Here is a 13,989-nt window from a genome sequence, read left to right as displayed (position 1 = left end):
GTGGCCCCAGGGCTTTCTCCACACTTGGAGGAGGAGGTTGGGTGATGAAGGGCTGGAGAAGGAGGCTCCTGGCTCAGGGAGGACAAACCAAGGCTCCCAGCAGCTCCCAGCTGGCTCTGGGCTTTGCCAGGGCTCCCCATGCTCCAGAGCTTCCTGGCTTCACCCAGCCTGTGGTCAGCAGATCAGCTGCTAACATCACCTGCTTCCCTTTCCTAGAACAAAAGGACCCCAAAACCCCAGCTTCTTGCCCCAAAGGGGTTTTCCTTCTTGGATGAACCCCCAGCTTTCCCCCTGCCTCTAGAAGTCCATCAGGCTGGGCTTGGGGTGGTCTCCAAGGTTGGTTTGCTGCCTCCAAGCACATCCCAGGGTTCTTCCCAAGGGGGAAAACCCATCCCAACCCCACCCCAGGACCATCTTCAGGCCACGGCTCTTCGGGAAGGATGAACACCCCCCCAGCACCCAGCTCAGGACCATCCTTCATCCCTTTCCTCTGCACCCCTGCTGGGAAGGAGCTCCTGGCCTTGCCTGACCCCTCCCAGAGCATCCAAGGTGGGATTTGGAGGAAGAAGCTGGAAATGTGCTGGGGGGGAAGCACCTTGCTCCCAGCAGCTCTTCACACTGCTCCAGTAGCACCCAGCAGAGCCCATCCCCACTGCACCCAAAACCCATCAACCCAGGAATGTCATCTTCTCCCTCTGCCTTGGGTTGATGCTGAGGCTCCAACATAGCCCCGAGGAGGGACTGGGGGGGAACAAAGCCAAACCCAGGTCAAAAAAAATGAGAATTTAAGGGAAAAAAAACCCTGAAAGTAAATAAATAAATGCCATTGTTCTTCGAGTCTCAGCTGGCGTAGGACCAGCCTGGCAGCTCAGCCCCTTCCTTTCCACCCAGGAGAACCCCAGCCCTGGCATTTGGTTTGAATTAAAACCCTGGGAGGAAGAGGAGAGGAGGGAAGGGGGAGGGAGAAAGATCCCAGGGCTTGGGGCCACCCGAAGCGATGGGTTGGAGGGACCCATGGTGCCCAGAGAGGGGGATTGGGGACCATGGGGGGTGGGAGGGGTCCCTGCCCAGGACAGGGGGGTGGAACTGGGTGGGCTTTAACGTCCCCTCCCACCCAAACCAGTCTGGGACTCCAGGATTCTATGATCATCAAATCCACCCCTGCCCCATGTCCCTCATCCCCACATCCCCAGGGCTTTCTCTGAAACCCCTCCAGGCATGATGGGGACTCCAGCCCTGCCCTGGGCAGCCTGGGCCAGGCCCTGACAACCCTTTCCAGGGAGAAATTCTTCCCCAGCTCCAACCTAAACCTCCCCTGGCACCACTTGACTTGTGCCAAAAGTTCCTCTTCTCCCATCCCTTGTTCCTTGGGAGCAGAGCCCGACCCCCCCTGGCTCCAACCTCCTCTCAGGGGCTTGCAGAGAGCCACAAGGTCTCCCCTCAGCCTCCTCTGCTCCAGGATCAGCACCCACAGCTCCCTCAGATGCTCCTCACAACTTCTCCACACCCTTCTCCAGCTTCTCCTCCTCCTCCTCTCCTCCTCACTCTCCAAACCCTTTTCCTTCTTCTCCAGACCCCTTTCCATCTTCTCCACACCCTTCTTACTCTCCAGAACCTTCTCCTTGTCCTCCAGACCTTCTCCATGTTCTCTACACCCTTCCCCATCTTCTCCAGACCCTTCTCCATTTTTCCCAGTCCCTTCCCCATCTTCTCCAGACCCTTCTCCATTTTTCCCAGTCCCTTCTCCATCTTCTCCACACCCTTCTTCTTCTCCAGACCCTTCTCCATCTTCTCCTGACCCTTCTCCATTTTTCCCAGACCCTTCTCCATGTTCTCCAGAATCTCCTTCTTACTCTCCAGACCCTCTCCATGTTCTCCAGACCTTTCTCCTTACTCTCCATCCCCTTCTTTGTCTTCTCCAGACCCTCCTCCTTACTCTCCAGCCCCTTCTCCATCTTCTCCAGCCCCTTCCCCAGCTCCATTCCCTTCTCTGGACACTCTCCAGCCCCTCAATCTCCTCCTGATCCTGTGGGGCTGCTGAGTTTTGTCCCCCAGAGGTGGCCCTGGCAGGGCTGGGTTATTGGTTTGATGACCTCAGAGCCCTTTTCCCACCAAACCACTTCCCTGACTCCACCAACCCATCCTCACCCCCACCCCTCAAGGGTGAATTTGAGGGGGGTTCCAGCTCTGACCTTCCCAGATGCTTCCTCTGGGCACCCCTGGGTGCTGAGCAGGGGGCTGGGGACCCTCTCCCTGCAGAAGTGGGCACAGGGGTGTCCTGAACCTCCTGTCCTCATCCCCCATGAAGCTCCTGAGCCCCATCCTAAGGAGCTTTGGGATCAGGGATGGATCCCCCAGGAGCTGCCCCATATCCTAAGGAGCCTCAGGATCAGGGATGGATCCCCCAGGAGCTTTCCCCCATCCTAAGGAGCCTCAGGATCAGGGATGGATCCCCCAGGAACTGCCCCATATCCTAAGGAGCCTCGGGATCAGGGATGGATCCCCCAGGAACTGCCCCATATCCTAAGGAGCCTCGGGATCAGGGATGGATCCCCCAGGAGCTGCCCCATGTCCTAAGGAGCCTCAGGACCAGGGATGGATCCCCCAGGAGCTGCTGAGCCCCATCCTAAGGAGCCTCAGGATCAGGGATGGATCCCCCAGGAGCTTTCCCCCATCCTAAGGAGCCTCAGGATCAGGGATGGATCCCCCAGGAACTGCCCCATATCCTAAGGAGCCTCGGGATCAGGGATGGATCCCCCAGGAGCTGCCCCATGTCCTAAGGAGCCTCAGGACCAGGGATGGATCCCCCAGGAGCTGCTGAGCCCCATCCTAAGGAGCTTTGGGATCAGGGATGGATCCCCCAGGAGCTGCCCCCCATCCTAAGGAGCTTTGGGATCAGGGATGGATCCCCCAGGAGCTGCCCCCCATCCTAAGGAGCTTTGGGATCAGGGATGGATCCCCCAGGAGCTGCCCCATGTCCTAAGGAGCCTCAGGACCAGGGATGGATACCTCAGGAGCTGCCCCATATCCTAAGGAGCCTCGGGATCAGGGATGGATCCCCCAGGAGCTGCCCCCCCATCCAGGGCCAACCCCCCAACTCTGCAGCCCAGGATTGATCCCAAACTTTGCAACCCCCCCCCAAATCCTGAGCAGAGTCTGGGTGCTTCCAAGGGGCCAAGGGGGGGATGGGGACAGGGAAAAAGGGACCCGGGATCCCCAGGGCCAGGGAATTGGTGCCAGGCTCTGGGAGGGAGGGGGGGGGACGACAAGGGGGGGGCTCCAGAGCACCCCTGGGGCACCCAGCACCCATCTGGCTGCAGGCACGGGGGGGTTTGCTGGGGGTTTTATTGGGGCCATTGCCATGGGGAGCTGGGGGTGGGTGGGACACGGCCCAGGCTGGATGCTAAAGGGTGCTGGAGAAAGAAACAAACGTCAAAACAAAACAAAAAAACAAACACACCAAAAAAACAAAAAAAAAAACCCCAAAAACCCAACAAAACCAAAGCCCAACAAAACCAAAGCCCAACAAAACCAAAGCCCAACAAAACCCAAAACAAAACCCAAAACAAAAAACCAGAAAAACCCAAAACAAAAAACCAGAAAAACCCAAAACAAAACAGAAAAACCCAACAAAACAACCAAAACCTAAACCAAAACAAAAAACAACAAAAAACAAACCAAAAAGCCCCAAAAGCCCCAAAAAGCAGACAACCAAACAACCAGACCCATAAACCCAAATAAAACACAAAAAAAGCAAAAACAAAAAAACCCCAAAAAACAAAAACAAAAAACCCCAAAAAACAAAAACAAAAAACCCCAAAAAACAAAAACAAAAAACCCCAAGAAAAAACAAACCAAAAAACACAAAAACCCCAACAAAAAATGAAAACAAAAAAATCCAAAACCAAAAAACACAAAAACAAAAACCAAAAAACCCACAAAACAAAAAAAACCTAAAACAACAAGAAAAAAACAGAAGAGGAAGAACAAAAAACCAACCAACCAACCAAAAAAAAAAAAAAAAAAACAAAAAAACACCAAACAAAAAACCCCAAAACCAAAAAACACAAAAACCCCAAAAAGCAAACAAAAACCACAAAAAACCCCAAAGCCAAACAAGACCACAAAAAACCCAAAAAACGATCCCTGGGAACCTCTCCCTGGGACCCTCTCCCTGGGACCCTCTCCCTGGCTCCCAGCTGGATGTGATCTCCTCCTGAGGTGAGGTCCTGATCTTCTCCCTGATCTGAGGCCACTCCAGATTTTGGGACTCAGCCCCCTCCAAACCCAGAGGCTTCCAATTCCAGCAACACCAAAGCGATGACTTCTCCCTTTTTTTCACCTTTCTTTTCCAAAAATTGTTCTCCGCAACCCTGGGAAGTGTTTGCTGGGGTCTTCCCAAAAACTGGAAGCCTTCTCCTCATGGGACTCCAGGAGGGGGAGCTCTGAAGATGACTCCAAGCTGGTGCCATGAGGTTATTGGTATTTCTGGAGCAGCTTTTCAAAATTTATTTATTATTTTTCTTTTTCTTTTTGGGGGGGGTGGGTGGGGGAAGGGAGCAGCTGTAGCTCAGCCCGGGATGGAGATGCCTGTCCCAAGCTCTTTGCACAACTCACAGCATCCCTCACGAGGGCTTTGGTCAGCCAACAACAACAGGAGAACAATGGAACGCAAGAAAAGCAGCAGAAGCTTCCAAATTCCAGAGAAAAACCTTTCAGTCCTTCCCCTACCCAGGGCAGAAGCCAAACCCATCCTCCCCCGGGCTGCCTGCAGCAAGCAAGGCACAGAAAATCATCCCCCTCCAAAAAAAAAAAACCAAAACAAAAAAAAAATCATGGAATCGTTTGGGTTGGAGAAGACCTTTGAGAGCATCAAGTCTTGAAATCCCAGACTGGCTGAGGTTGGGAGGGAGCTCAGAGCTCATCCCCTCCAACCCCCCTGCCATGCCCAGGGACACCTCTGATCCAGCCCAGGCTGCTCCAAGCCTCATCCAACCTGGCCCTGAACACCTCCAGGGAGGGGGCAGCCACAGCTTCCTTGGGCAACCTGGGCAACCAGGGGCTCAGCACCCTCAAAATATAGAATTTCTTCCTCATGTCCGACCTCAATCTCCCCTCTTCAAGTTTTAACTTGAACACCTTAACTTGAACACCTTTAACTTTAACTTCAACACCTCCAGGGAGGGGGCAGCCACAGCTTCTCTGGGCAATCTGCTCCAGAGTCTCAGCACCCTCCTGCTGAAGAACTTCTTCCTCAGATCCAGCCTGAACCTCTTCTCCTGCACTTTCAATCCATTTCCCCTTCTCCTGTCACTGGACACTCAGGAAAAGTCCCTCCATTAACCGAGGTGAACATCAACTCCATGCCCATAGAATCCCAGAATCCCAGGATTTTCAGGTTGGAAGAGACCTCCAAGCTCATCCAGCCCAACCTTTGACCAACACCACAACCAACTCCTAACCCCTGTCCCTAAGGACCAGCTCCAAAAGCCTTTAAATGCCTCCAGGGATGGTGACCCCACCTCTGTCCTGGGCCACCCCAACACCTCACAGCCCTCTCAGGGAAGAAATCTTTCCTGACATCCATCCCAAACCTCCCCTGGCACAGCTCCCATCCATTCCACCCAACCCCAGCTCCTCAGCCCCTCACAGGATTTGTGCCCCAGGCCCTTCCTCACCTTTCTTGCCCTTCCCTGGACATCTCCATCACTTCTCTGTCCCTCCTGCAGGGAGGTGCCCAGAGCTGAGCACAGGACTCAGGATGTGGCCTCCCCAGAGCTGAGCACAGAGGGATCATCACCTCCCTGCTCCCGATGGCCACTGAGCTCCTAACACAGCCCAGGATGCCACCTCTGCCTCATAAGAAGTCACTGTCACCCCACACCCCCAGCTCCCTTTCCAGCTCACAGCTCTCTGACCACACATCCCCAAACCTGGAGCTCCCCATGGGGTGGTTCTGACCCAGGTGCCAGACCTGGCATGGACCAGGTCCAACCACTAGACCTGGTTTCAATGTATTTGTATAAAATGTGTAATATGGATGGATTGCAGCATCCTGAAAGCTTCCTTGGCATGCAGTGCTCACTGGGATATTGCACCAAGTGGGTACTAAAAGGTTCCTTGGGAGCATCTTAAAATGGGAATTTCTCGGCCATCTTCTGCTGGCTCCCGTATCCCATGGTTGGCCATGGAAAACGTGCTCTCAGCTCCATGCTGGAAAGGCTTCTCCTGGAAATATCCCCTAGAAACAAACACCTCTGGAGGGACCGTATCCCCACGCCCCCGAGTGCCCCCTGCCCAAGCCAACATCTCAATAAAGACCTTCCTTTGAGCAGACCTTGGCTGGACCTCTGCTTTCAGCCTGGGCCTGTGTCCCACGGATGTTCCCATCCCTGGGGACCGGGAAGAGGTCCCGGGTGACCCCATAGAGCCCCGTGGTGGTGGGGCAGGGTTGGCCGTGGAGAACAGAACCCGTTGCACAGCCCGGGGTGGTGTCAGCCAAGGACAGCGAGGGGGCTGCAAAGCTCTTGTCCCGGCAGCAGATCCCCCACAGCCCCTTCAGCTGCTTCCCAAGGCTCCCGGGGCCATCGCTCAAAATCCCTCCCGACAGAAACGTGGATCCAACCCTCCCGGACCTCTGAGCCTCCTGCACAGGCCAGGACTCCAGCTCAGCCCTTACCTGCCAGGATGAAGACTCCCACGAGGATGAGGAAGACGAGGAGGTAGAGTCCCACCACGGCGTACTTCAGTGCTGCCAAGGAGCCCAACCTGCCACAGCGCCCCGCACCCTTCATCCTCCTCCCAGCACCTGCTGGGGACAGAGCAGGGGGTTAGGGACAGCCTGGGGCACCCAGCCCACCCCCACTCCACGTCCCACCAGGAGAAAACGCTGCAAAGATCAGTTCAGCAACACCCGCCGGGTGCTGGCCCAGCTCTGCCTCTCCTGGCCTTGACCCAGATGGGTTTCCCCACGTCAGGACCATGGGTGCTGCCATGAGGACCCCTGGGGCAGGGAAATCCCAAACAAACAAGGGTTGGGTGGGGAATGGCTGGAGAGCAGCCCTGAGGAGAAGGACTTTGGGGTGTGGGGGGAGGAGAAGCTCAGCATCACCCCAGACATCCCCGTGTTGGTCACCCAACCCCACATGTGTCCATCTCTGGGGTCCCCATCAGCAGAAGGACACGGAGCTGTTGGAGCCAGTGCAGAGGAGGCCCTGGAGCTGCTGGGAGGGCTGGAGCAGCTCTGCTCTGGAGCCAGGCTGAGAGAGTTGGGGGTGTTGAGGCTGGAGAAGAGAAGGCTGCAACGGGGAGACCTTAGAGCACCTTCCAGTGCCTGAAGGGGCTCCAGGAAAGCTGGGGAGGGACTTGGGACAAGGGCCTGGAGGGATGGGACCCTGCGAGGGGGAAGGGTTTGGAGCTGGGAGAGGGGAGATGGAGAGGAGATCTTGGGCAGGGAGGGAGGGAGGGAGGGAGGGAGAAATTGTTTGGTTGGACTTGGTGATCTCAGAGGTCCTTTCCAGCCATGAGCATTCTGTGATTCTCAGGTGTGGGCCATGGGTTAGTGGTGGCCTGGAATAAGGTGATGTCCTGGCTGGGCTGGAGTGGGATAGGACAAGGGGGAAGGGTTTGGAGCTGGGAGAGGGGAGCTGGGGCTGAGATGTGAGGGAGAAATTGCTTGGGGTGAGGGTGCTGAGCCCCTGGTTGCCCAGGTTGCCCAAGGAAGCTGTGGCTGCCCCATCCCCTGACCATGGCAGGGGGTCCCTCCACCCCGTTGCTTTCTGCCCATGAAGGCCCAAGGGGCAGTGGAGCTCTGGACCAGAGCCTGCAGGGAAGGTGAAGCAGGTGAAGCACCACGACCCTGGGCCAAACCTCCTGGGGAGGAGACCACACTCACCCATGGCCATGAGCAATGCCCACAACCTCCACCCAAGAGCATCCCCTGGGCTTTGGGACCTCACCCCATCTCACCTCCCAGCCATGGGAAGGAGCTCAGCTCCTTGTGGGACCAAGCCAGAGGCAGAGAGGAGGTACAAGTTGGGTTGTCTCTACTTATCTAACTTGTATTATTCTTATTATCATAGAATAATTTGGGTGTGAAGGGACCTCTAAAGCTCCCCCAGTCCAACCCCTCACCCAGATCAGGGTGCTCAGAGCCTCCTTTGAATATCTCCAGGGATGTGGCCTCAGTTACCACCCTGGACAACCTGATCCATGATCTCAGAGATCTTTTCCAATCTTAACTATTCCATGAGTCCAGCCCAGCAGGAACCCTTCCCCACTCCACCCTTGCCCTTCCCCAGCTGATTGTCCACATGTCCATCCCACCGGAGGACAGGGATGTTCATAGAATCATGGAATGCTTTGGGTTGAAAGTCACCTTAAAGCTCACCCAGCTCCAACCCCCCTGCCATGCTCAGGGACCCCTCCCAGAGCCCAGGGGGCTCCAAGCCCCATCCAACCTGGGCTGAGACACTGCCAGGGAGGAGGTTTCCAAAAGCCTCCAGGCAGTGAAGGGTTACACTGGGTGTATCCCTCACCCCATCCTCCTTCTGAGGCTCCAAAAAAACCCCAGGTTCTGAGGTCAGGCTTGATGACACCCCCAGGGAGGCCTCGGGGTGCTCCAGGAGCCCCAGAGCTCAGGTGTGAGGGGTGGTGGTTCCTCTCCTGAGGTTCCTCCTCCATCTGCAACTCATTAACCCCACACCCGGATCCCATTCAGCCCTCCCCACCCCGGCAGCTGCAAGCCCAGGGCTTGGGCAGGAGGAAAGCTGAGAGATTTTTTTGTCATTAACACTTAAATCAGGTCCTGGGAGACTCCGGGGAGGAGCTGGCTCTTGGCCTTCAACCACCCACCCACCTCCTCTTGCCTGGGCTGGGACGGAGGGAGGGAGGGCAGCTGCAGCAGCATTTGCACAACCACCCCCAGGAGCCCCCAGAGGGGGGGGGATCACACCCGTAACCAAGGGGAAAAGCAAATATTTCCTCCCCCTGCCCATGCCCGGGGGACTTGGAGTTGGGACCTGCCCGGGGTTTGGAGCTGCAGGAGGTGGAAGGCTGGAGAAAGCCAGGACTTGGAGTCACAAAATGGTCTGGGTGGGAAAGGACCCTAAAGGTCACCTCATTCCACCCCCTGCCATGGTCAGGGACCCCTCCCCCAGCCCAGGGGGATCCAAGCCCCATCCAACCTGGGCTGAGACACTGCCAGGGATGGGGCAGCCACAGCTTCCTTGGGCAACCTGGGCAACCAGGGGCTCAGCACCCTCACCCCAAGCAATTTCTCCCTCCCATCTCAGCCCCAGCTCCCCTCTCCCAGCTCCAAACCCTTCCCCCTTGTCCTATCCCACTCCAGCCCAGCCAGGACATCACCTTATTCCAGGCCACCACTAACCCATGTCCCACACCTGAGAATCACAGAATGCTCATGGCTGGAAAGGACCTCTGAGATCACCAAGTCCAACCAAACAATTTCTCCCTCCCTCCCTCCCTCCCTCCCTGCCCAAGATCTCCTCTCCATCTCCCCTCTCCCAGCTGCAAACCCTTCCCCCTCGCAGGGTCCCATCCCTCCAGGCCCTTGTCCCAAGTCCCTCCCCAGCTTTCCTGGAGCCCCTTCAGGCACTGGAAGGTGCTCTAAGGTCTCCCCGTTGCAGCCTTCTCTTCTCCAGCCTCAACACCCCCAACTCTCTCAGCCTGGCTCCAGAGCAGAGCTGCTCCAGCCCTCCCAGCAGCTCCAGGGCCTCCTCTGCACTGGCTCCAGCAGCTCCGTGTCCTTCTGCTGATGGGGACCCCAGAACTTGTTGTCCCCCAAGCCCCTGTGGGTTTCAGAGCTGCAGGATCATGGCAAGGAGCAGACCAGCACACGGATCCTCAGCTCCACACTGAGAGTTCTCCAGGAGCCCAGGAGGGACTCGGGTGCTGCCATCCTCATGGTGAAGCTCTCAGGGTTGGCCTGGCCCCTGCAGCTCAGACATGGCCCCACAAATCTCCCTCCATCCTCCTCTCCCAAGGGAATGGGGTTCCTTGGAGGTCCAGCTCGGCATGGAAGTCAACCATGGATGAGCAGATCTGCCCCCAGAGATCCCAGGCAGCACACCACAAAAATACCAAAGCCTGGGAGATGCCTTCAGCCCTCCATCCCAGCTCCAGGTCCCTGCTGGGGGGTTGGACTAGATGATCTTTAAAGGTCCCTTCCAACCCAAACAATCCTCTGGTGTCCTCAGTGCTGGGGGACACCGTGGGGCAGAGCAGGGGGACCCCCCCTGGGCTGCAGGAAGGGGGGGCAGAAGCAGGAGGAGCTGTGCTGCTGAGAGCAGGGGGACCCTTGGAGGATGACATCGGGTTGGAGGAGTGCCATGGGGTCTCAGCTTTCACCTGGGTGGGAAACCCATCCCAAGATGATGTCCCCATCCCAAGATGATGTCCCCATCCCAAGGGCTGGAAGACAGGAGGAGCCACTCCAACAACATCACATCTCCTGCAGTGATCACCACCAGCCACCTGCAACCCTCCAAGCACCCAAAAGCAACTTGGCCAGGGCTGGGGAAGCACCCAGAGCTCTCCTGGGGATGTCCCTCCTGCCTGAAACCAGGGAGGGGACTCCCCGGCCCCCCTGGGCCCACCTTTGTGTTGGGACACAGTTATTTGGGGACCGAGGCTGAGTCTGGTGAAACATGGGGTGAGAGGGAAGGGAAAGAGCTCAGCAGGTCCACAGTGGAGATGAAAGCCCCCCCAAGATGTGCAGGAGGTGCACAAGAAGGTCCCATTGTGTCCTGCTGCACAGCCCTGGTGCTGCCATCCTGCCCCTCTGGAGCAGAGCACATGCAAGAGAACCCGAGGTTTGGAGGAGAACAACCAAACAAACCCCAAAGCCCCCCAAAAATCAACCTTCGGGGAGAAAATTGACTTTCTCTGAAGGACAGGACTGGGCAGTGGCAGAAGCAAACGAGATCCCAGGCACCTGGGGAGGTCCATGGTGCCCTGACCCTGTCATTACCCCTGTTGGGCCATAAAGGGGGACAGGAGAGGAGTCACAGAACCCTCCTTGGGATGGGATTCCCTGAACGTTTCTCCCAGTGAGGCCGTGCCAGAAGAAGAGGAGAAGTTCCCTGCCCCATTTGGGATGTGTTCATCCACCAAGGCACCCTCACCCTGGGCACCTCCAGTCCCAGGGCTGGGATTGCTCCTCTGGCTCCTTCCCCTCTGTGAAGGTGAAGCAACCCAAGCAACCCTCAGCAACCCCAGCTCCCACACCCCACCAGAAGATCCCCAGGACGAAGCCAAAGATGGAGCCTGGACTCACCATCCTCGCAGAGGTTCAGTTTGGAAAGGTTCCTTCCCTCAAAGGGCTCCTCGAAGATGGAGCTGTTCTCCCTTTCACTGAAGGTGTGGAGGTACATGGCTTTGTTCTCCATCCTCCTCCTGCTGCTGCTGGAGCAGAAAAACCTCATCAGATGGTGCTTGGTGGCTCTAGGATCACTCAGGCCTGATCCTGGCTGCTCCTGTGCCCCAAGGCTGGGGCAGTGACACAGGGTGTGGACGTGGCCCTGGTGCTGAGGGACCTTTCTGCTCTCAGCTGCCCACCACATCTCACCCTGAGCTTTCTCCCAGCCCAGGCTGGGCTTGGCAGTGCCCTGAACATGGACCAGACCTTCCCCACGGACACAGCAAGGAGCTGGTGGACAAGGTCAGCAGGACCCTGTGCCCATCACCAGTGGGGAGATCCCCACCACCACCAGCCCCCTGGTTTGCTGGCCAAGGAGGACCTCCTACCACCCACCCACACCCACCCATGTCCCACGGATGTCCAGCTTTGGGGGCTTCATAGCACCCACCTGGGGGGGGGGGGAGGAAAAAAAAAGTCAACTCCCAGCAGGAGCAGTGGAAGGAGTTAAAAAGTCACCTGCTGAGGAGAACTTGCTGAGTGCTCCCAAACTCATCCCCTGCAGCTCCTCCACCTCCAGCTGCCCCTCTGCCACCCCAAAAAACCAGATAGCCATGAACATGTGCCTGGCACAGCCCATCTATGACAAAACTGACCTGAGTTTTGGCAACATGTTCAGGTGAGAGATCCCTCCCCAGTTAACTGCTCCTCCCAGTCAAGTTTGCCTTAATGATCCCAGTTTTACTACACGGGTTTCCCAGACCTGGTGTATCCAAACTCTTCACCCGTGGTACCTGTGCCTCCTGCAGTGTGGCTGATGTGGGTACCTGGGCACTGCCTCTGCCAAGACTCTGTTCTACCAGTGGTCCCCCAGACTCCCTTGAGGTTCTCAGTGAAGTCTGACTCTCCCCTGGCACAACCTGAGGCCAAAAGTTCCTCTTGTCCCATCCCTCTGCCACCACATGGGTGCTCACCCCCAAAAACCACTCCTGGGGGAGTGGGACCAGGGACCCAAGGAGCATCCCCAGCCCCTGGTCCCACTGTCTCCCTCCCAGGGGAGAGACATCAGCCATGGAGCCCAGGAGGGGTCCTACAGAACTTGGAGTAAAGAAAGTGTGGTTGGAAAAGACATTTGAGGCCATGGGGTCCAACCCTTCCCCAGCCCTGCCCCATGTCCCTCATCCCCACATCCCCAGGGCTTTCTCTGAAACCCCTCCAGGCATGATGGGGACTCCAGCCCTGCCCTGGGCAGCCTGGGCCAGGCCCTGACAACCCTTTCCAGGGAGAAATTCTTCCCCAGCTCCAACCTAAACCTCCCCTGGCACCACTTGACTTGTGCCAAAAGTTCCTCTTCTCCCATCCCTTGTTCCTTGGGAGCAGAGCCCGACCCCCCCTGGCTCCAACCTCCTCTCAGGGGCTTGCAGAGAGCCACAAGGTCTCCCCTCAGCCTCCTCTGCTCCAGGATCAGCACCCACAGCTCCCTCAGATGCTCCTCACAACTTCTCCAGCCCCTTCCCCAGCTCCATTCCCTTCTCTGGACACTCTCCAGCCCCTCAATCTCCTTCTGCTCCTGAAGGGACCCACATCGACTCCAGGACTGGGGCTGCAGCCTCAGCAGTGCCCCCTCCCCGTATCCCCTCTCCCCACCCCCGGGTCACTCACCTGGCCCCAGACGGGACCGAGTTTCCCGTGGGCGGACTCAGTCCCCGGGGTTCTCCATGGGGGCCGGGACAGAGGCCCGAGGACAAGGCCTGAGCTCACCGCCAGCTCCCCGGGGGTGCAGAGGGGTCCCGGCTCCCCCCATGGGTCGGGGGTCCCCGGGTGGTTGGATGGGTGATGCTGGGAGCCGGGAAGAGGCTGTGGGCAAGGACCGCCCGGGCGGGAGGGTTTTGTAGGAGGGGAAATGGAGGGGGCGGGATCCCCACGCCCACCCCCGACCCCCCCTCCCCCTTCATCCCTTCATTTCTCCACCCTCCAACACCGCACGCCCATTCCCAGCCACCCACCCCTCATCTCCCCCCCCCCCAAAAACACCGCGGGCAGGGGGCACCGGGGATGGAGCATCCCGGGGGGGAGAGGGGATGGGACATCACCTGGGGGGGGGAAAACAGGGGCTGTAGAGGGGGAACTGGGCAGAGGCATCTGCCGGGGGGGGGCAGAACCAGGGCTGGAGCATCCCCCGGGAGGAGGGAACCGGGCCTGGAGCATCCCCCCGGGAGGAGGAAACGGGGCTGGAATGAGGGAGCTGGGCAGGGGAATCTCCCGGGGGAGGGAACCGGGGCAGAAGGATTTCCCGGAGGGGAGAACCGGGACAGGAGCGTTTCCTGCGGGAGAACTGGGACTGGAGCGATCCCAGAGGGAGAGAACCGGGACCGGAATACCCGCCCGAGAGGGAAGAACCGGGCTGGAAAATGGAGGGGGGAGCCGGGCACGGGCATCTCCCGGGGGAGGGAAGCGGGGCCGGAGGGATTCCGGGGAGGGGAACCGGGACAGGAGCATCCCCGGGGGGGAGGGAACCGGGGCTGGATGGGGGGCAGCCGGGCAGGGGGTTCTCCCGGGGGTGGGGGAAGCGGGACAGGAGCAACCTCCGGGAGCGAGGAACAGAGGCAGGA

The 13,989-nt window shown here is 58.0% G+C and overlaps 1 protein-coding gene across 4 annotated transcripts in view; it reads right to left on the bottom strand.

Moving 5' to 3' along the window:
- Positions 1-13,254, bottom strand: part of SCARA5 (scavenger receptor class A member 5) — a 45,395-nt gene extending 32,141 nt beyond the window's left edge. For 2 of the 4 annotated variants that reach the window (XM_071742347.1, XM_071742350.1), the window contains exons 1-3: positions 13,040-13,254; positions 11,297-11,421; positions 6,680-6,811 (exon numbers count right to left, since the gene is read on the bottom strand). In XM_071742347.1, the coding sequence (XP_071598448.1) occupies positions 6,680-6,811; positions 11,297-11,408 (244 nt within the window). In that variant the 5' untranslated portion in view covers positions 11,409-11,421; positions 13,040-13,254. Of the gene's footprint in view, positions 1-6,679; positions 6,812-11,296; positions 11,425-13,039 lie in introns of all 4 variants that reach the window. The other 2 variants (XM_071742348.1, XM_071742349.1) reach the window with 2 other exon arrangements.
- Positions 13,255-13,989: the final 735 nt, after the last annotated feature.

This window comes from Heliangelus exortis, chromosome 3 (assembly GCF_036169615.1).
Source record: "Heliangelus exortis chromosome 3, bHelExo1.hap1, whole genome shotgun sequence".
In the NCBI taxonomy this organism is placed as follows: Eukaryota; Metazoa; Chordata; class Aves; order Apodiformes; family Trochilidae; genus Heliangelus; species Heliangelus exortis.
This window is presented reverse-complemented; position numbering and strand designations above follow the sequence as displayed.